This window comes from Nothobranchius furzeri, chromosome 5 (genome assembly GCF_043380555.1).
Source record: "Nothobranchius furzeri strain GRZ-AD chromosome 5, NfurGRZ-RIMD1, whole genome shotgun sequence".
Taxonomy (NCBI): domain Eukaryota; kingdom Metazoa; phylum Chordata; class Actinopteri; order Cyprinodontiformes; family Nothobranchiidae; genus Nothobranchius; species Nothobranchius furzeri.
The window spans coordinates 49,526,693-49,547,853 of NC_091745.1; the positions used below are offsets into that span (position 1 = coordinate 49,526,693).

The 21,161-nt window shown below is 42.4% G+C and overlaps 2 protein-coding genes across 6 annotated transcripts in view; one reads left to right on the forward strand and one right to left on the reverse strand.

Moving 5' to 3' along the window:
* The window catches only part of spag1b (sperm associated antigen 1b), a 32,515-nt gene extending 31,917 nt beyond the window's left edge, over window positions 1-598 (reverse strand). For 2 of the 3 annotated variants that reach the window (XM_070550852.1, XM_070550850.1), the window contains exon 1: window positions 486-598. In XM_070550852.1, coding sequence (XP_070406953.1) covers window positions 486-527 — 42 coding nt within the window. In that variant the 5' untranslated portion in view covers window positions 528-598. The remainder of the gene's footprint in view (window positions 1-485) is intronic. The other variant, XM_070550851.1, reaches the window with a different exon arrangement.
* On the forward strand, window positions 33-21,157 carry fbxo43 (F-box protein 43). 3 transcript variants are annotated; one of them, XM_015949334.3, is made up of 6 exons: window positions 33-119; window positions 6,879-7,684; window positions 17,563-18,270; window positions 18,573-18,675; window positions 20,194-20,388; window positions 20,470-20,856. In XM_015949334.3, exons 2-6 carry the CDS (start codon window positions 6,927-6,929, stop codon window positions 20,716-20,718), a joined length of 2,013 nt encoding a protein of 670 aa, XP_015804820.3. In that variant the 5' UTR covers window positions 33-119; window positions 6,879-6,926; the 3' UTR covers window positions 20,719-20,856. The 3 variants fall into 3 exon arrangements, with proteins under 3 accessions (XP_015804820.3, XP_070406956.1, XP_015804818.3); XM_070550855.1 differs by lacking the exon at window positions 33-119 and adding an exon at window positions 120-240 and having other exon boundaries at window positions 20,456-21,157; XM_015949332.3 differs by lacking the exon at window positions 33-119 and adding an exon at window positions 120-240.
* The last annotated feature ends 4 nt before the right edge of the window (window positions 21,158-21,161 follow it).

Sequence of the window (21,161 nt, forward strand, 5' to 3'; positions counted from 1 at the left end):
CGTATCCGGTTTCAAGGGCAACACATCTCGGCAGAACACCCACTGTAGCAGGCCGGAAACACGTGATGAGGTCCACCCAGGGCTCCAAATTTGAAAACGGTGCTCGTCTCCGTTTGCAGGTGAGCATGTAGCCGACAACAACATGGGAAGGAGGCAAAGTTACTAACTGGAACCGAACCTGAGCTCAGAACGTGACCTGTAGAGTCCACCCCCGCTGTAGCAGCCAACATTTAGCTTAAAGTAAGTTAAAGGTCCTGTGTGAGTCGTTAAGGTAATCGTTCTTTCTTTAAAATAAAGCCTTATATGTTGAATGAAGCACAAATAACCCATTTCTTAGACCTACGGACTTTTTGCGCTTTAAACGCGATATGTGAACTTCGAGTAGGTGTTTTCGGGCTATGCTAACAGCTCCCTGGAGATGTCGGGTCATTAAACAATCACGATGGTGAATTCCCCGAGTTTGGCTAGCTAAACAGTAAGCTTACCAACAGGAAGGGGCTCGGTTCGGTTGTTTTTAGCGGTTGCATCGCGGAGAGCACGCGACTAGTTAGGGGCTACTCGCGCGCATAGTAGTGGCGCGTGACTGGTCCAGTATATTTATGTCATGGTCCAGACAGAGCAAAAAAAAAAAAAAAAAAAAAGTTCCAGACAGAGCCTCAGCCATACCTGGTCTCATGCACGTGCTGGGCTAAACCTCAAACATCACAGACAAAATAAAACGTGCAACAACAGGTGTGAGTAAATTAACCCAACCTAGAAAATTACATGGATGAAAAAAGGGATGTTGCGTATAGTGGTATCAAAGTGTATATGAGCATAATGTGTATCAGTCATGCAGACAGCTGCGTTTTCATGTGGCAAATTTCCTCAATCCGATTGAAATCTTGGTTGATCGGAATTTCCGAATCTCTGTTCACATGGACACGAACTGAAATGATCCGATCATGCCGTGCGTACATACGCACCAAGCATTTAATCCGATTAAATAGGTTGAGCATGCGCAGAGTTGCCTTTGCCGAAAGAAAAATTGTAAACAAACGCCATGAAACGAAAAGAAAAATGTAAAAACAGAAATAACTATTCTTCCTGCTTTCCTGATCTATTTATTCAATTTAATATTTTTATTTAGCTCATAGAAGTGACGTTTTCTTCAGTGAATAACTGCACATATATGCTTTGCTGCATTTTATTGTTGATTAAAATAAGGGAGGGTTATGTCTGCCTCTTGATCAGCTGGTCCGCGGGTCTGAATTGACAGCTGTTGCGCTGCGCTGCGGCACAGAGCGGGGGTGGGGTGGGGGGGGGTGGGGTTAGCCTCATGTTTTATTACTGAGCTCTGTTGTGGCTTATTATTAATAACATGTGACGATCAGCTGAAACTGTTGAGAAAAATTTGTTCAAACTAAATAACAGAAGATGTTCAGAAAGTTTTAGAAGCCTGTGTTCATCATTAACGAACCGCATCTCAGGTCATCTGCGTTTACGTGCTTCTAACACGGACTTTACTGTCGTCCAGAGTGTTTAACCGAGGACGTTTTCCTACCCAACATCAGACTCCAATCAGGTCTGTAAAACCCAGATTATCCTGTCTTCTTTACAAGCGCGTCTCCATCACCTGCTGCAGAAGCTGCTGCATTCAAAGCTGACAGAAACGGGGATCCGTGCGCTGCAACCCCCGCAATAAACCTGCGTATTTCCAGTACAGATTTGAACATGTTTGTCGAGTGATTGGTGCAATAATCAGATTTTTATTTTACTTCCACAAAATACAAGTTCTGAATTAAATATTACTGAAACGGGGACGGCTTGTCGTCGGATTTAAAAGCCACCGCTCGTTAATTACACCATCATTTTTGAAGTCAGGCAGTCCAAATGACAGCGGAGAGGCCCGCTGGCTGTTGCACACATGCGCAGTGGGCATTATTTTACCCCAACAATCCGAATGGCTGTGTACATGCACGTCAATCGGAATGAAGAACGGAATAAACCACCTCTCTCAATCGGATTGAAATTTCAATCCGATCAGGCCGAATCGGATCAGAATATTCCGATTGACATGTTTACATGCAGAATTTTCAATCTGAATGGGCATTCAATCCGATTAAATATGCGCATGTAAACGTGGCTAGTTGAAACATTCACTTGTTAGACCAATTGCTTTCTTAGGGCAGTGCAGTGTTGGGCAAACACCAAACTGCAATGTTACAGAATGTCATGAATATCCGGTGTGATAATTGGACATTATGCATATTCTTCTTTTTATCAACATTGCAGTTCTTTGAGACAGTTCTGTGTGCGTTCATGTCAGGTTCTGTTCTTCATTTCACACAGAGTTATAAGAGTTTGTTGCTAGAATAACTGTGTAATAAAGAACAATATAAAATGAAATTGGATAACAAACAGTACGAACTAACAAAGATGTTCAAAGATTTTCTACTTACTGTCCAACCTTAGTATTTATAATAATGCATTGAACTTATATAGCGCTTTTCAAGACACCCAAAGACGCTTTTCACACACCCTCACATTCACACACTGCTAGTAATGGTAAGTTACTTGTAGCCATAGCTGCCCTGGGGAGGTCTGACAGAGGTGAGACTGCAATTTGGCGTCGTCAGCCCCTCTGACCACCACTAACACAGGCAAGTTGGGTGAAGTGTCTTGCCCAAGGACATGACAGCCGGATACCCCTGGAGGGAGCTGGAATCGAACCCATGACCCTCCAATCATGAGGCAACCCGCTCTACCACCTGAGCTACTGCTGCCCTTTATTTATTTAGGACGGTGAAGCTGAACTGATCAGTTTGTACAGTGTTGTGCGTGAGCGCAAGGTTGGTGGATTACAGAAAAATGGAGAGCTGTTTGTTTAATGATCCTTTCCCTCATGGAGTCAAATGTATGCCCATCTACACCACCCATTGGAAACAAGTCTCCACACTCTTTAGCTTTGATTACGGCAGACATTCGCTGTGGCATTGTTTCGATAAATCCGGTGAAATTGCAGAAGTTTATTTCTATCCACTGCTGCATTAATTAGAATCAGAAAGGTTTACTTGCCATGTGTGAGAAATCGCAACATTAGGAAATTGCAGCGGCACTTGGTGCAAAATAGAAGGTTAAAATAAGACATAAGCAGATGTAGGAAGTCAGAATATAATCATGATATAATAATATAAAGTGGCAATACTCAAAGAATCGGCTACTGTGTGTGTAGGTACAAATCAGTTCAATTTCTAATGAATTCAGTTTATTTATAAAGCACTAAATCAGGACCAGAGTCGTCTCAAGGACCTTCACACAGTAAACATTCCAACACAGGTCAGTTCATTAACTCATTCACTACCACTGACGACTAGAGTCGTCATTTTAAATCCAAACATTCACTGCCAGTGACGACTAAAGTTGTCATTTGCATTTTTTTTACTGTTTGGGCATCGGAACGAGCCCCCACGCTGAGAGAACAAACATCTAAGTTCTAAAGCCGATCTTCATCCGCATACGTCACATGTCACGTGATCAGGAAGCGGAACATCCATGTGTTAGGAGATCGTTTTGGGCTGCTCCTGTAAAAAAAAGTGAGGCGCGATCTGGAAAAGCTTCTGCCGATCACAATTCAATGACGGATTTTGAAAGAACAGATAACGCTTGAAACACGCAGATTCTTCCTGAGGTAAGAGGTGAGTCTCCACTTTGTTTGGGTTGTTTTGGCGTCAACATCATCCTAGCGAGCAACGTTTTGTGACTCTTAAAAAAACAGTAAAAACTGAGAAACGCTGGCAGCGAATGAGTTAAGCCAATCAGTAAAAAGTTTCCTATATAAGGAACCCAGCGGTTGCATCGAGTCACTGACTAGTGTCAGAGTCTTTACAGCAATCCTCATACTAAGCAAGCATGCAGCGACAGTGGAGAGGAAAATTGCTAGATGGAAGCAAGTCAAAAAGACTGTCCAGGGTGACACGGGCCAGCTGTTATCTGATCTGCACACCTCAATGTCCTGGAGGTGTACAGTTCCTGTATGGAGGAGAGTTTGCAGCCAATGACCTTCTCAGCACAGCATACAACACGCTGCAGCAGCTTCTTGTCCCTGGTGGTAGCTCCAGCGTACCACACGGTGATTGAGGAGGTGAAGATGAACCCAATGACTGCGGTGCAACTTCATCAACTGTGCTGATAGGTGGGATTTCTTCAGCTGCCTCAGGAAGTTCATCCTCTGCCGGGCCTTTTTATGACGGAGGTGATGATGGGATCCCACTGGAGGTTCTGGGTGATGGTCCCATGAGTCCACCATCGAGATGGGGGGTGTCAGACATGGTTATGAGGGGGAGTGGGGCTGTGAGCTTCCTAAAGTCTACAACAACCTCTGCTGTCTTCTAGGTGTTTACCACCAGGTTATTGTGGCTGCGCCAGGACAACAGCCGTTCCACCTCCATTCTGTAGGCAGACTCATCCCTGTCAGAGATGAGTCAGATGACGGTGGTGTCATCTGCAAACTTGATAAGCTTAGCATAGCATAGTTTATTTATATAGCACATTTAAAACACAGCATGGGAGCTGCCCAAAGTGCTGCACAGGCTAAAACAAAACACAACCATTCGAAAGAACTAAAACAGAGGATAAAAATACCAATCAAAAGCAAATAAAACATGAAAAATACTAAGAACACATTAAAACAATGATACAATAAAACACTAAAACGAGTCACTGTCTAAAAGCCAAAGCGTAAAAGTGGGTCTTTAAACAAGATTTAAAAACCGCCAGAGATGGAGCCTGCCGAACTCCAATGGGCAAAGAGTTCCATAGCTTTGGGGCAGCATGGACAAATGCTCGTTCACCCCTCAATTTAAATCGCATCCGCGGCGTGCACGGCAGCAAAAGGTCAGCCGACCTCAACGTGCACGTGGGCACATATGGAGTGAGCAGGTCATAGAGATAGGGAGGTGCCAGGTCATTGAGAGCTTTAAATACAAAGGTCAGTAACTTAAACTGCACTCTGAAAATGACAGGGAGCCAGTGAAGATGTACCAGGACAGGGGTAGTATGACTATGCTTGACAGACTCGTGGTGGGAGGTTAAGCTGTTCCATCTGCAGATGTGGTCAGGCATTTTCATCTGGGACTGTTTGTCTTGGAGAAGGTCTGGGAGGATTGTGTTGATGGAAGAACTGAAGTCCACAAACAGCATCCTGGCATAGGTACCCGGGGAGTCCAGATGCTGCAGGATGATGTGTAGAGCCATGTTGATAGCATCATCTACAGACCTGATGGCTCTGTAGGCAAACTGTAGGGAGACCAGTAGGGGGGTTGTGAGGGTCTTGAGGTGGGGGAAGAACCAGGTGCTCAAATAACTTGATGACCACAGATGTCAGAGCCACATGTTTTACCAAGGCCTTGCACTGATGGTGGTAGAGTCTGACCGCTGCACAAAGCCTTCTCCAGCACATCCCAAAGATTCTCAATGAGGTTAAGGTCTGGACTCTGTGGTGGTTAATCCATGTGTGAAAATGATGTCTCATGCTCCCTGACCCACTCTTTCACTATCTGAGCCTGATCAATCCTGGCATTGTCCTCTTGGAATATGGCCGTGCCATCAGGGAAGATGGAATAACTTGGGCCCAATCTCAATACTCGCACTTGCACCCTCGCGCCCTTCATTTGCCCGTTCCCGGCCAGGAGTGCGAGTGCGTTGGGTGTGCCGATTCTCAAGTGCGGAAGTTGACCTTAGCCCCCATTGCACCCTTAATCTGCACCTCACCCATGTCCGCAGTGATGTGGACCTTGGGCAAGGGTATTACCCACAAGTCATTGCTGCAGGAGAAAAGGCTCAAGTTCTTCTTCTGAAAATATGTATTTTCTAATGAAATTAGCTAATTTTAGGACGATTAGTTGATGCTCTGAATGTTTTAGACAAAGCAGCAATAAAATTAAATTTAATTCAAAGAATTGCTGTATTTGTTTGAAAGTTGTTAATAAAGGTGTGTGAAAAAAGTTTCACAGTGACCAGCATCACGGCATGCGTTGCAATTGATGATGCAATGTTCCCTGTCTCAATGCTGCATTTATCTGCACACTTGTGTACTACGCACTTGAACCCTACTGCACACTTTCTCCAAGTGCACTTAGCTAAAGACTGCAGGGTGCAGTGCGAGTATTGAGATTGGGCCCTGGTCATTTGAGATATTCAGGTAGTCAGCTGACCTTATTCTTGGAGCACATCCTGTTGCTGAACCTAGACCTGACCACCTGCAGCAAGCCCAGATCATAGCACTGCCCCCACAGGCTTGTACAGTAGGCACTAGGCATGATGGTGCATCACTTCATCTGCCTTTCTTCTTACCCTGATGCACCATCACTCTGGACCAGGTTTCATCTGGACTCATCAGACCAGTTTTTATAATGCGTTGGACAGTTCTGAACCCAGTTTCTGCACCTCCTTAGATGTTGTCTCTGCTTGATGCCAATGATCTGACCCTCCCTTCTCACACAAACACCTTTTCCACCACCAGATGTGTCTTTCTACTTGGTTGTTTAAGAAATGAGAAGCTACTCGTTGCACCAGTTGGGTTAAATAACTTGTAGCAGCTGAAAGGTAATCGTCCATGTAGTCATTATCCAGTAGGAGGCTTGGACCTATTTGCTTAGTTAAATCTTTTTTTAGGCTGGACAGTGTATTTTTCCGGCCTTATCGATGAGATTATTTAGTCTGTTAGCATCTCTGACATTGATGCATCTCCTCCAGTAGACTAGTACCATAAAAAGGAAGGTTTGCTTCATAGCATTTCTGTTTAGCTCATTTATAATGCAATAAAACAACCCTTGCTGCTCTTTTGGCTTAGATAAATTTATTTTCCTCTTTTATTTATTTGTGATTTCTGATTTCAGGTGACCTGAAGTCTGTTCTTAGCACTGAGGACCCACTGAAGCAGAGCAATGCAGTGCACTCCTGAATCTAATGTCCACCTGCATAGTCACAAAGCCCAGCGCTGTTACGATGACTGCACTGACAGCGGATACTCAGGTTTGTTCCAGAGCCCACAGACCATCACTGGAATCCAGTCCTCTAGATCATCTTCTCCAGCCGAGTTCAATGAAACTCCCAAGGAAAACATCAGGTTTACTCCCACTCCTAAAGAAAAGGCCAGAGATTCGGTCAAGATCTTTTGCACAGACTCCAAAGAAGTCCTGCAGCCTGGAAGCTGGAGTGAAACTCCTAAAATTTCAAAAAGAGATGCTTCATTGCAACGCAGACTTGCCTTGTGTAAACACACTGCAGCCAAAAATACTAGTGTGAGATCACCTTCTAACACAAAATCTGAGTCCAGCTTCAGAGTCAGGTCTGAGCACTGGCTCAGTGCGTCGTTTGACTCTTTAGATATTGTGACCGATGGGGCAACAAGCACTTTAAAACTGGATCAGGATCTGTCCTTTTCTGGGAGGAAACGTCATCTCTTCACTCAAGTGAGGACCTCTACCCTTGAAGATGGCAAAGTCAACGTTCGTCACCTCTCTGCTTTTGAGACAAGTGTTTCCCTCTCAGAGTCTGATTCCTGTGAAGTCATTTCCACTGCAGACCGACTTGATATCGCTACTCCGGGATTCGGCAAGCTGCTTCCCATCTTAACACCAGAGAAAGGGGACACGAGTGTTTTCAGCACACCAACATTCACACAAACGCCCAAATATGCCAGGTAAATGTGCCTTTTTATTCTTTCCATTTAGATTAAACCTACCAAAAACAAACAAATCTCTAACAGAAAGAAAATGAAAATGCGAGACAACACAGTTTGTACTGTTGTGGCCATTATTTTATTTTGAGTCTGGTCTATTCAGGAAGAGCTGAAACACTCTTCATTTAACATCCCTGCATGTGTCATCCCTAACCCAAATATCAAACGGTCAAAATAAAATGTAAAAATGAAAGGTTTCTACCCTTTTATCAACCTGATTGTTTAGGAAAATAGATTTGCCCAGTCAGGAATATGTAAAGCATTCATTTGAACCTTGAAAGGTAAAGAAATACATCAAGGTATTGGTTATGTATGACTTCAAGAACCAACCAACTACAAAGTGCTTAAGGATCAGGCTGTTAATATAATTCTACATTATGTTTTAGATTTGAACTTGGTGTATGGCATCACTGTAGGGCTGCAACAAACGATTATTTGGATAATCGATGAATCGGATGGGGTCTCGACACGATTAATCGATTAATCGGATTACATGGGGAAATTTTTAAAAACTGCTAGGGAAACGTTATTTCTCTCCTTCCTTCAATTTATTTAACACAACATTATTAGAAAACAGTTCAATAGCAGAAAAACAACATGCCATCACCTAAATTGTCTTATAAGGTGTATAGACAGAGACCCTAAGCTACATCTATCTGTGACCTAAAATGCTTGGTCCAAGTTAAACAGCTTAAGGGCAATTCTCATCTGTTTTGTTTGATCTCATCTGTTGACATTTATTATAACTGGGGATGTCAAACAACTAATTTTTAAATGTAATTAAACATAGGCTGTGAATTAATCAAAATTGATCACTATTTCCAAAAATGACTGAAAAAATACCAAATAAAACAAAAGTAAATGAATGCCATCCTCCTTGTGATGATGCCCTGGGCAACTGCCATAAAGTCACATCAAGAAATGCTGCTGATCATTCCAATGATCCCAAATAGACTCACATTAGGCCACATGAAAGCAACTGAACCCAAAAATATATTAACCAGTATATAACTGTACTCTCACACAACACGCCTGCAGCAACAGTTAGGACTCCTCCCTCCCTTTTAAAAGCGTTTTTGCTTCTGAGGACATTGTGGTTGTAAAACCACATGCTAGTAGTCTGGCCCCGGTGTGATCAACCAGTTTCTGCGGGAATGTGGCGGCGGAACCAGGGCCAGATTAACACTTTGTTGTACCCTGGGCAACAATATTCAAGGGCTCCATCATCACGACCCGAGGATCACCATAATGTGGTCACATACAGAATATTTTACTGTAATTGCAGTAAATATACTCAATACGTGAATGCCTGACAACACGTAACCCGCCCAGAGTAACCTTTGACCCACCTCGTGTGGACTGACCAATGAGGAGAGGGTCTTAACTTGAGGCCCTGCCTTCATTGGTCAGTCTGCATGAGACTGACTCTCAACTGACGTTCAGTCATAGGCAGCGAAGCGTCTCTGTGCAGCGCAAAAGCCCGGGTGGACAGTTTGTTTAATATAGGGTGACCATATTTCCATTTCCAAACAAGAGGACAGGGGATCTGTGGCTATGACATCACACTATGGGACCCATTTTTTGTAAGAACTAAATTAATATCAGATTCTGCCAATAAAAGGGCTCTAAAACAATTCATATGTAAATATTTTGCATATTTAATGCAAAATCTCATTTTTCTGCTTTAGTGCTGCAACAAGGTTTTATTAATAATAAATTATTATACCTTTTGTTTTACTACAGCATTGGTAAGCTTCCTGTGCACAGATTATTAAGGATGCTTGTTTCAGCTGTGAGATTAGACGATAGGATCAATGAAAAAACAAGTTGTCCCACACTCCATGGAAACTTTCAGAGAATCCACAAATAGTGGCTTTCAAATTGTTTTGTTACTTTTTGCAAGTTTAGAAAAGAAGCAGATGAGACAGCATGTCTGATAATTTAGTTTTTCTTCTGATAATATTAGAACATGTCAGTAATGTCTGAGGGGTTTTTACAAACACTGTATAACTAACACTACTGGAGAGGGTATGGATTACAGAGGCTTCTGGGGAGCCCAGTTATGGGGGGGGGGGGGGCATTTTGCCTTGGCCCCCAAAATGTCTTGAAACGGCCCTGGGTGTGTGACTGAGTTTTGAAGGTGATCTGAATTGTATCAGATGTATAATTATTACATGTGTATAACTTATTGTTTTTTACTGGTAAAAATGTGTAGTGGAGATAAATCTACCTACATTTTACTTTTCAACACTTTGTTTTGTTTTCTTGTTTTTATTTAACTATTTCCTGTCCTGTCTGTCTCTCATCTTCCTGCATCTCTTCTAAACTCTCCAGAAAATCTGTTGCCTGGATTCTTACCTTTTCACCTCATCAGTTTCTTTTGAGCAGATGAAATGGATCTCCTGACCGCAAAGCGCAGAGCGCGTTTTCGATGCTGCATGAGGTGACATCACCACAGCACAGGTGATGAGCTCCGCAGTAGCGCGCTTCAGGCACAAATAAGACAGAAAATAGAGAACATGTGCAGACATGAACGATCGTGTGCTAATTATAGTTGTTTGGTTGTGCCACTTTGAGAATGGACCGTGCGCAGGAAGCAGCTGCCTGGATCGCTGCGCAACAATGCGCTGTGCCGCTCTGCTCAAAAGAGTCCAAAAATGATATAATATAGAAAACTTTTTTCCGGCTCCCCTGGATGTGTAGGATATACAGCTCCCCCATAATTCGATCCCTGCTCCTGGATGAAAAGCCAGACATTTTCATCAATACAAGAACCCGCAGTCCGGATGCCGGACAGAGAGTGAAAAGTGGACATGTCCAGGGAAAACGGAACGTACGGTCACCATAGTCCTCATAAAGGGGAAATTATAGATACAGTATTTTGCTCGTGCCCTGGGCCCTTTAGAGTTCGTGGGCCCTGGGCAATTGCCCAGTTAATCCGGCCTTGGGCGGAACCGATTCGCAGCAGCGCAAGTCTGCCGGCTCTCCCTCGCGCTGATCTGCCGGCTCTCCCTCGCTCTGATCTGCCGGCTCTCCCTCGCGCTGATATGACTTGCTCTGGCATCGGCGGGCGGGAAGGGGGGGGGGCATTTTTGGAAGAGTTGTGCGACACAACGAATCGATGACGCAATTCGTTGCCAACGCTTTTAGTAATCGATTTTCATCAAATTTATCGATTTGTTGTTGCAGCCCTACATCACTGTGTTGTATATCTTATCCAATAGATGCTTATAATTACGTTAGGCTTTACAACAGTTAGACTTAGTGTTCAGCATAGGGACCCATTTTTTTGTAAGAACTAAATTAATATCAGATTCTGCCTATAAAAGGGCTCTAAAACAATACATACTTAGCATATTTACTGCAAAATCTCATTTTTCTTAGGGATGCACCGATCAGGTTTTTTGCTGCCGATCACCGATACCGATATCAAAGAATGCTGATCACCGATACCGATCACCGATGCCGATCACGTGGATTGGCCAGAAATTTTCTACAACATTATAATGAGTGCTACAAACTACATAATCTGGGAATAAAGGAAATGTAACCTAATCTAAAATGGTCTGTATTAGGGTTGTCACGGTGTGAAAATGTAACCTCACGGTTATTGTGACCAAAATTACCACGGTTTTCGGTATTATCGCGGTATTTTTTTTAAACGTGCTACATTTTCACACAATTAAATAAACCCTGTATGTCAGGAAATATTGTCCTCAGTTTGTGTCTAAATTTTGCCTAAAATGTGTTATTTTGTAATTATGTTGTTTATTTGTTTACATTTTTTCCCTTTAGTCTTTGAAATACCAATATTTGCCCATAACTTCTTATTTTATGTCTGTTTGATGTCATCATTTTAAAAATCTTAGATCAGATGATACTCAGTACTCAAGTAGTCTTCTAATCAGATACTTTTTTTTACCCTTACTTGAGCAATCCGTATATCAGGAAAATATTGTCCTCGGTTTGTGTCCTTCCAGTGAGCTTTGCAGATGTGGGAAAATGTCATCAGGCAGTAATCTTAGTTAAATTCATAATTATTCTCGGAGAGAGACCAACTCTTATCTGCCCCTGGGAGCCCCATAATGCATAGCGTCATTTCAACATGGGGGTGTCCGCGACACGGTTTATATGCAGGTAGCGGCGCTGCGGCTGCTTTATATAGCGACTCGTTGCATTCTCCCTCAACCCAAATCCTCGGATCACGCATTTTAGCTAAAACGCTAACATTAGCTTGCCTTGCGTTGACTGTAGAGTTGTGGGTGATGGTCACGCAGATGTGTCATGAGATTTGAAGCGTTGCTGCCTTTCACAGACACTTTTTCTGCTCGTGCTGCAAACAGGATAGCCGTCCGTCTTCTATAAACTCCCTCGGCATTCTTCAAATATCTAAAATATGCCCGTACTTCCGACTTTGTCTTCTTTGAGGGATAATAAATGTCCTCCTGAGCGCTGCCGTCTCCTCCTTTGACCATTATTTCAGCTTTAGCTTCAAGAAAGTTTTGTTGTAAACAAAGCGTGCGTCTGTGCCGCCGGCAACTTCAGCCGATGATACGGTGGCTGGTAAGGGTCACCGCGCCTACACCGCAGCCACGGTAAACCCATCGAGATAATAATAGTTTTTTTTAAAAACAAGACTGTTATTATAATTGTCAACTTTTTTTTTTTTTACCGGGGTTTACCGCTACACTGGTTACCGTGACAACCCTACCTGATCGGTTTGCTTTGATCTATTTTGAAAATTCCGATCAAAACCGATAGGGGCGCTATCGGCCGATTACGATCAAATGCCGATCCATTGGTGCATCCCTAATTTTTCTGCTTTAGTGCTGCAACAAGGGTTTATTAATAATAAATTATAACTTTTGTTTTACTACAGCATCGGTAAGCTTCCTCGCACAGATTATCAAGGATGCTTGTTTCAGCTGTGAGATTAGACGACAGGATCAATGAAAAAATAAGTTGTCCCATTGGAAACTTTCAGAGAATCCACAAATAGTGGCTTTCAAATGGTTTTGTTACTTTTTGCAAGTTAAGAAAAGAAGCAGATGAGACAGCATGTCTGATAATTTAGTTTTTCATCTGATAATATTAGAACATGTCAGTAATATCTGAGGGGCTTTTATAAACACTGTATAACTAACACTACTGGATAGGGTATGGATTACACAGAGGCTTCTGGGGAGCCCAGTTATGGGGGGTGGGGTGGTGGTGGTGTGTGTGTGTGTGTGTGTGTGGGGGGGGGGGGGTCATTTTGCCTTGGCCCCCAAAATGTCTTGAAACGGCCCTGGGTGTGTCACTGAGTTTTGAAGGTGATCTGAATTGTATCAGATGTATAATTATTACATGTGTATAACTTATTGTTTTGCAGGTAAAAACGTGTAGTGGAGATAAATCTACCTACATTTTACTTTTCAACACTTTGTTTTGTTTTCTTGTGTTTATTTAACTATATCCTGTCCTGTCTGTCTCTCATCTTCCTGCATCTCCTCTAAACTCTCCAGAAAATCTGCTGCCTGGATTCTTACTTTTTCACCTCATCAGTTACTTTTGAGCAGATCAAAGGGATCTCCTGACCGCAAAGCGGAGAGTGCGTTTCGATGCGTCAGTGAGGTGAAATCACCGCAGTGATCTAATAATGTTGTGTTAAATAAAGTGAAGGAAGGAGAGAAATAACGTTTCCCTAGCAGTTTTTAAAAATTTCCCCATGTAATCCGATTAATCGTGTCGAGACCCCATCCGATTCATCGATTATCCAAATAATCGTTTGTTGCAGCCCTAGTTCAGCAGCCTCGCGTCTGTCTGTCTCAGGGCAGCTGTGGCTGCGATGTAGCTCATCACCACCAGCGTGTGAATTGGTGAAAGGCCGTTGTGTTGTGAAGTGCCTTGGGGGGTTGTAGGATTCCATAAGGCACTATACAAATACAGGCCACTTAAATATGTTAAACAAATTTTCCTGGTGGATTTGTGTAGCTCTGCATGCCAGAAAGCATGCCAGAGCGTGTTGCTCTGAGTTATTGACTTTTTCCACCTTTTATTATGTTGAAGCTTCTCAGAATTCCACGCACAACACCCCATGATGACTACATGGAAAGGATTTTTGCAAAGTTGTCCTGAAACCACTCCTTTATTATACTGGCTGTGTGCTTCGGGTCGTTGTCCTGCTGAAAGATAAACCGAATCCGATGCCCCAGTTCAAGGTCAAGAGCGCTGTGGAGCAGGTTTTCATCCCAGATGTCTCTGTGAATTACTGCATTCATCATTCCTTCTATCTCGACTCGTCTCCCAGTTCCTGCTGCTGAAAAACATCTCCACAGCATGATGCTGCTACCACCATGCTTCACCGCAGGGATGGTATTGGGCTGGTGATGAGCACTGCCTGGTTTCTTCCAAACACGACACTTGGCATTCACACCAGAGTTCAGTCTGTGTCTCAGACTAGAGAACTTTGTTTCTCGTGGTCTAAGGGTCCTTCAGTTGCCTTTTGGCGAACTCCATACAGGGGGCCATGTGCCCTTTATGAACAAGTAGCTTCCATCTGGCCACGTTGGCACAATGGGGGCTCAGGGGATAGGACTTTGCCCTGTAATCTGTGGGTTGCTGGTTCACAACCAGTTGTGTCATACTTCACCCTTCTTGCTGGTGGTGCACACCTGTAACACCTGCACATATCAGTCTCACCTCTGTCAGCATGCCCCAAGGGGACTTCTGACAGAGTCACCATGGGGTTCTGGGACATCTCCCTGGCCTTCCCCTGATCACTCAGATTAGATGGCTGGCCAGCTTTAGGAACAGTCCTGGTGGTTTCTAACTCCCACTTACAGGTGATTGAGGCCATCAAGCTAACTGGATTTTTCAAAGCAACAGAAATGTTTTTCCAACCTCCAGATTTGTGCCTTGAACCAATTCTGTATTTAAGGCCTACAGACAAGTCCTTTGACTTCACAGTTGATTTGTGTTCTGACATGCGCTGTGAAACTGGGACCTTATAAAGAGAGGTGTGTGTGCGCCTTTCCAAATCATGTCCAGTCAACTGAGCTTACCGCAGGTGACTTTGGTAAGCTGTAGAAACATTTAAGGAAGATCAGTGGAAACAGATGCACCTGAGCTCAGTTTTGGAAAAGGCTGTGAATACATGGCATCTCAGCCTTTTTTTTTCAGGCTGTCTGGGGTGTTTGAGGGGGAATAATAATATATAATATTAGGGCTGCAGCTATTGAATGTTTTAGTAGTCGAATATTCTATTTGACGACGTTTCAAGTGAAACAAGAATGTGGTCTGCTGCTAAAAATATGAAACAACAAAATTATGAACGGGCTTTAGTTACTCTGCTCCTTCTGCATGGACCAGGCTGCAGGAAAACTGGAAATTAACCGAGTTTATCTTCTTGACTACATTTAAAACCAGACTAAGAACCCTTGAGATGGATTCCCTGTGTTGTAACTGCCTTCTGTAGTTTAGTACATAACATGTCTGTGTAACTGTAAATGTTTGTAACTGTAACTTTTTCTGCCTCTTGGCCAGGACTCCTTTTAAAATGAGATTTTTAATCTCAATGGGACCTTCCTGGTTAAATAAAGAGTAGATCAATTTAAAAAATCAATAATATGAATTAAATTAGTGTTGTCTAGTTCCCTCTTTCCCAGCTGATATTTATAGGTAGTAAATAATTTATGGAACCAAATTTGACTTGTGTTTAACTAAAATATTTTGTTTATTATCACTCACCCTTGTCTAAACATATCTAAATAAATTCACATACGATCAGTAGAATTTAATTATGTAGTGGAATATAGTTGTATATTCTTACACTTTTATTAGGTCCAGATACTATAATCAGAAGAGGTTGTTTTTACTTCAGGGAGTTTTATTTAAACACTTTGTATTGACTTAGAATAATGTAGTGTAATGGTTTATAGCTCTTTTATTAAAGAGGAACCATTCTACAGAATAATCTGGAATATTAATTTTTACAAATTAATAACCAAATGTTATAGAGATAAGAAGACTCAAAGATTGTTTTCATCGATAAACTGACGATCATATCCGGTTGTCTGTGTTTCAGTTCAATGAAAAGACAAGTTTGAAATTTAAGAGTTTTAATTCTTCAATTTAAACTAATGATTTGAAATGAAAATCATAGGAAAAATAATCAACATTGGCAACCTTGTTGGACAATCTTTAACAGTTGATATTTTAAGCTTGCACAAATAGACCTTGTGTTGGATGTGCTAAGATTTGATGATGATGGAATTATGAATGGTGCATGCAGGTGTCTGAGATTGCTTCAGGGAGAGAAAAGGTGAATCTGAGTGAAAAATGATGGTTTGAATTAAACTTAGTTCTTATTAGAAAAACTGCATCAGAACGTTATCTATTGTGTTCTGCCTCACCGACCTTAGGACCCTCTTTTAGATCCAGACGCCACAGGAGGATGTTTCATCCAGGTGACACCTTGGCTGGCAGAGAAGACGAAGGTGTGCTGACGGTCCAGTCCAGAGTTGACCTCGGTACACGTTGATGAAGCGTTTAGCAGATACGCTTTCTCAAGTTTAAATTAACTCAGAAATCAAAGACTCTGGGACGAGTCTGCGTTAGCTGGTTGCATTTCAGCTATTCTGTCTGACTTGACAGAAATAGCGTGGGGGGAGAAAAGAGCCGACGGGGCTCCGTTCCCCGTTGGCGTTTGTTCTGCACGTCCTCTCTCTCTCGTTGTCAATCTCGTTCATTAACATGTTCAGTAGTAAACTACTGGAAATCCTACTAGCACCAATGCAATGGTGGCATATATATTCTATTATGTAAGTGTTGCCAACGTAATCGAGGCTAAATTATAATCAAATATAGAAGCGTTTTTGAATTACATGCTACAACGGCTTGCCACAGTCATGCTGTGGTGTGGAGCAGACTCGTGTCGCTGATTGTCAGTAGCAACAACCTGAGTCCAGGTAGCAGCAGCGGTTCTACTCCACACCGCTGCTGCTGCAGACATCCACATGCAAACGGGATGCTTGGGGATTTTTCTTCCACTTGTTTTTTTCTGAACTCCATTTGATCGTGAGCGTGCCATCCCAAACTGTGAATCTTTTCTGCGTTTTACGAAGGTTTCTGTCTTTGCTGATTTCTCTGTGTTCTTCCACAGCACCAGTGCACCAGTAAAATGTGTTCAGACGGTGGTGCGCACATATAACAAAACTTCTAACCAGTACAAAATGAACTGAGGAATTTAATGATTCGAACCTTTCGATGATTCGTTTCAACCCTATATAATATGAATATATTAATACACTATTTTGAGGGGGGGAAATAATTATTCTGTTGCATTACAAGGCCGTAACGTAACAGTCATATGCAGGCAGTCATAAGCATCGCATGTTTCTGGTTCTGGCAGAAGGGCCTCTGGAGTGTACCCGAGCGGAGGGGCGAGTGTTCCGCGACTGCTAACCTAGCTGCTTCTGTAGATTCGCTTTAATGGCTTTAAACATTATTTTAAGATGCATATTATATGAAGCCTTTCATCCTAGAGTTTAAACACTTGTTTACCAGTAAAATGATGCAGTTTTACATTTTTTGTTGAAAGTTGAAAATAGCGTTAAGCAGGCTTACAGAAAGACCTCTCTGTGCTGCACACCAAATTTTAGCATATCCATTTTTGTGTTTGCTAATGTAGCAGCCAACGTGAGTGGGGTCCTAAAAGTTAATCAGCTGAAGATGTATATGCAGATTAAACTCCGAACGTTTGATTAAAATCCACCTGATGGTTCAATCTTCTGCATTTGGTGTGCACTTTTGAGCTGGCCTAATGAATTAAACACGTTTATGTTCTAACCCCTGAACAGGTCTGTGTGCGAGGACAGTGGGTTCGGTTCCGCGACACTTGATAAATCCCAAGACTCCTCGGTGGACCATGAGTTTTCCTTCCAGGACCTGCTTACCTCTTCTTCCAGAGCAAATGGTGAAACCCCCAATCTATCGGATACAAAGCGGCACTCCCGTTTCCAGCGTCAGCACAGGCTTTCTACTCTTAAAGAAGGTGGCTCTCAGTCTGAGGACGACTCGGGAGAAAAAACACATCACCAACCTTTGAAGTGCTACAGCTACTCTAAAGAAGATGAGGTTTTTGCTGAAGATGCTACCCCTAGCAAAGCTCCACCTGCTAGATGTTTTAACAGTGTTTCCTCTGGGGAACAGGACTGCACCACACCACTAAGTGCCTCAATAATACTAGACACAACACCTAACTCTGCCATCACGACGACCCCAGTCAGTTTCTCCTTAACTCCAGCCTTGCAGTTAGTTCATTCTATGTGCCAGCAAAGAGTTCAGATGTTTTCTGGCCAAATTCCCAGTATGAAGGAGGAGTTGAAGATGCTGAAGGCACTGATTGAGACTCCAGGCAGCTTAAGGACTAGCATGCCACTGGCAGGGCTGATAGGCAGGAGGATGGGTCTGAGGAAAGTGGACATTCTTACGGAGCTCAAGAAGATGAATCTAAAGCACATCCTGGCTAACATTTTAAGGAACCTGAACTCTGAGAGTGTCCACAGGTAAATATTTCTTTCAAAACCTTTTGTCTTTTCAAAGTGAAGATTTATCAACCTTTTTTCTCTTTGCATTCACTGGTTTTTACCAGCACTGTGTACATGTGCAGCTTCCCCTTTACCAACTTGTCAGTCATTAACATTATTAGATATGTGAATAAAGAACAAAATAACGTGCATAATGTCCCGACTTGCAACTGTAAAACTTTCACTTGTGTACCTCAAACACAACCAGTGCCATCGCTAGTTTAATTTTTCAGATGACAGTCCTGAAAGTCTTTTCTCCTGTTCATTTTGTTTCATTTCAGATGTGCTCAAGTGTGTAAAAGCTGGGGTGAAATTATCCAGCAGGACAATCGAGCTAGCCAAATGAGAAGAAGCTACCAGAGTGAAGTAGAGGCAGCTCTAGAGGTCATTTACTTTTGCCTTTGTAACCTTTACTGCTGTCTTTGTCAGTAATGGTGCTGTGGTCTTAGCCTTTTTACTGAAGTAATTTGTTCCCAGAGAAAATGCTGTCTTCATCCCTCAACTGGTTTTAGCTTGCAGCACACAGTGCAATAATTATAAAACAAGATGTGAGTTTAGGAAATACATTTATAATAAATGAAACAAATGTAAGAAATAATGGTGAGAATTTATGGACCTGCAATCAATCACTTTATTCATTAGGCCACTTCTGTTAGCAAATTCATTTGCAGAGGAAAGTGCCAGCACAAGTCCGTAAAAGCAAAATCAAAACACACACAATCGATCAAAAGGAATAATAAAATACTTTTGATTGAGTCCGATCCAAAGTCACTTGGACTGCGGCGAGGATAGGCCGTGGTGGAAGTGAAAAACCATTTCTTTGGTCTTGGGAGACCAAACAGTTCTCCTTACACCATAGTTAAGTTTGAAGTCCGTCTGTGTTGGTAGTGTCCATGATTGTGAGTCCAGTGCTACTTTTAAAATGAAACTATAATTTGCTGTTCATTATTTTAAACTATTTAAATTTGGAGATTTAGGTACTCTGAGTTAGCTTAGAAGCTAGACCGTCATTTGCTGAAGCAAAAATAATTAAGCTTTGCATTTGCATTAAATATTCACATGTATAGGGCTCGCCAGGCTAACTCTGAAAACGGGTCAGTGGCTGTTATTCCTCCAAATGCAAGCATCCATATACTGTAAAGCAATTTATCAAATAGGCACTTAGTAGTTAAAGATAATGAGAATTTGTCCATTTGAAGGGTTTTGAATTGCTTCTACTTGTACAAGTTCCCAAGTTGTCCCATATAATAATAAATATGTACACATTGGGATAAAAAAATGGTAAATGGCCTGTATTTGATGCAGTGCCTTCTAGGGTCCGTGAACCCCCCAAGGTGCTTTACAAAACAATCATTCACCCATTCACACGCTGGTGGTGACGAGCTACGATGTAGCCACAGCTGCCCTGGGCCGCACTGACAAAGGCGAGGCTCGCGTACCTGGTACCACTGGTCCCTCCGAACATCACCAGCAGACAAGGAGGTTAAGTGTCTTGCCCAAGGACACGACGGCAGCGACAGACTGAACGGGCCTCAAACCTGCAACCCTCCGATTATGGGGCGAGCACTTAACATCAGGATGTTTTATCGACTCATCTGGTTAAACAATTTTTAAAATGTTAATATGTTAAATGGTCAACACTTGCATAGTGCCTTTTAAATGTCACATAAGTGCTTCAAATGCTGCATCAGTCCCACCCTGCTAACACTAGACTGGGCCTCATCTTGCATTCAGAACTGCCAAAATTAGGCTTGGCATAGACTCCGAGGTGTTGGAAACCTTGCATCTTTAGACCACAAGTTAAAACCTAAACTTTGTTAAAAAGAAAGTCCTCATAGAGAAGTAGTTAAGCCATAGGTTTTAATAAAGGGGTAATGACTGATTCATTTATCTTTCTCACAGCATGGAGGCCCTGTCCATGTCTCTGGAGTAGAGACCAGAGTTGGTTTGCTGCATAGGTCTCCTCTAAAAGCTGTTCAGGCCCAGTCCAGAACCACCAGCTACTGCACCCCACAGTCAGCAAGCAGCAATGTAACTCTCTTACAGCACAGTACCGCAAAGACAACCGGCAGAAGCAAACGAGATACATTTCTGAAGGTGAGTTCTTCCTGTTTGGTGCTAAGTCAAAATAGTTTGAGGAAATGAAGTTTTATGCTAGATATAGTTTCTTTCTTTCAGGTTGCTAAAACCCTCTTTATTGATGAGAGCCTTAAGCCGTGCCCTAGATGCCAAGATCCTGCGAGGTGCCATTCAGTGAAAGGGGAAGGTGTTTGCAGCAGAGCTGACTGTGGCTTTCAGTTTTGCATTTTGTGCTTGTGTGCTTTTCATGGCTCCAGGGAGTGTGGCAGCCATTCTGCAGGCCATCACAAGAGTGACGCCCTACTTCCAGGAAGTGCTCAAAGCAAGAGAAACATTAGAAGACTGTGAGCAGGACTATTCTCCATCTGTTTTTTAAAGGTCCACATGAAAAATCTGGAGTAGTTATAAACATTGTGTGTGGTATTTATTGTGTAAGTGTTTTTACATGTACTTCTGTTTTTCCCCAGCTTATAGTTATGTTTTTACCTATGCCTATCAACGGCTGATTTTAGTGATGCGGCCATCAAGGCACTGGCTCTGTAAAAGGCCCTTTTTTCACAGGGATTGAGTTTTTTCTTTTTTTATTAATGTGTATTCAGAATTTTCTTAAATTAAAGTTTTTTTCTATTTTTAATATTTTTGTCACTTTACTGATTTGAGTATTATCTTCTCTGTGGTTTGGCACCATCTAGTGTTGTAATGTGAACACTGCAACGACGTTTGAATTGCTTTATTGCCTGTAAGTGATTTTTAAGCATTGCAAAGTGAATAAATGAAGTAAACATCATTTG